The sequence below is a fragment of the Cynoglossus semilaevis genome, unplaced genomic scaffold (assembly GCF_000523025.1).
Source record: "Cynoglossus semilaevis isolate Cse_v1.0 unplaced genomic scaffold, Cse_v1.0 C19238494, whole genome shotgun sequence".
Lineage (NCBI taxonomy): Eukaryota > Metazoa > Chordata > Actinopteri > Pleuronectiformes > Cynoglossidae > Cynoglossus > Cynoglossus semilaevis.
In genome coordinates this window covers 786-1,842 of record NW_007585527.1, presented here as the reverse complement: position 1 = coordinate 1,842, position 1,057 = coordinate 786, and the positions used below count along the sequence as shown (strand labels likewise).

At 39.5% G+C, this 1,057-nt stretch overlaps 1 protein-coding gene across 1 annotated transcript; it reads left to right on the top strand.

The window, feature by feature from the left end:
- Positions 1-207: 207 nt before the first annotated feature.
- LOC103399083 (protein S100-A6-like) lies at positions 208-779 on the top strand. The gene is made up of 2 exons (XM_008337827.3): positions 208-374; positions 494-779. The coding sequence occupies exons 1-2, from the start codon at positions 237-239 to the stop codon at positions 611-613; spliced, it is 258 nt and encodes an 85-aa protein (XP_008336049.1). The 5' UTR covers positions 208-236; the 3' UTR covers positions 614-779.
- Positions 780-1,057: the final 278 nt, after the last annotated feature.

Here is a 1,057-nt window from a genome sequence, read left to right as displayed (position 1 = left end):
AGGAAGAAAAGAGAAAAGGAAAGGGAGGAATGAAATGATGAAGAGAGTGCAGAGAGGAAGAGAACAGTAGAAACAAAAAAGGCAGAAGTACGAAATTGAATGAAGAACAGGATAATGAAAGCCTTCAGGTCTCTCTGGTTAGAGATCAACTTTCATTTTTCCTTTTTTATTGTTCCCCTTTCACTTCTGCTACAATGTGTTAACGCTGTAGATGCTTCTTTCTGTTCCCAGCCAACATGGCCAAACTCCTGCAGTTGTTGGGATCCATCAAGGGCATCTTTGCTCAATATGCCGGAAAAGACGGAGACGGCAGGAGTCTCAGCAAAAGGGAACTTAGTGAACTGCTGCGTGAGGAGTTTGGCATTACAGGATCGGTGAGTGGGAAGACAAACCACCGTCACACACGACAACTCCCCCCTCCCTTCCCTGTCTGTATTCTTCTGTTGTATTTGCTGCAGCTTTATTACATCTCGGTCTGATTTTCTCCCAAAAGGCCAACAAAAAGGAATTGGACGACTTCTTCGACACGCTGGACCAGGACAAGGACAATGTGGTCGACTACAATGAATTTCTCACATTTATGGTGACTTTGGTGGCAATTATGGATGCCTAACAGGTTCTTCTTTCTCTGAATAAAACTTTAGAATGTGCGCTAATTGTACTTTCACCTATGAGACTGTATTTGGCAACTCTGATTTAAATGTTTAGACCAAATATGTTATACCAACACACTTTTCTCTACAATTTGCCTCTGAATTAAAAAACAAATCTGAATGGGTTTTCTTTTTCGTGATGTGATGTGCTTTTAGTTTTATTCTGTTTTTAGTGGTTTAATTTTGGGACGGAGAAAAAACATCAATTATATTTAGTCCTAACAGCAAGCATGACGAGAACACAAAACATCAGCTGTACAGTCCTAGCCCTACATTACAAATTGGTATTCATTTATATATAACAATAAGATACTAATATGTAGGGCTGGGTATCGCTAGGTACCTTTGGATACAATACCATTACGATATTTGGGCTATGATTGCGATAATATCACAATACATAA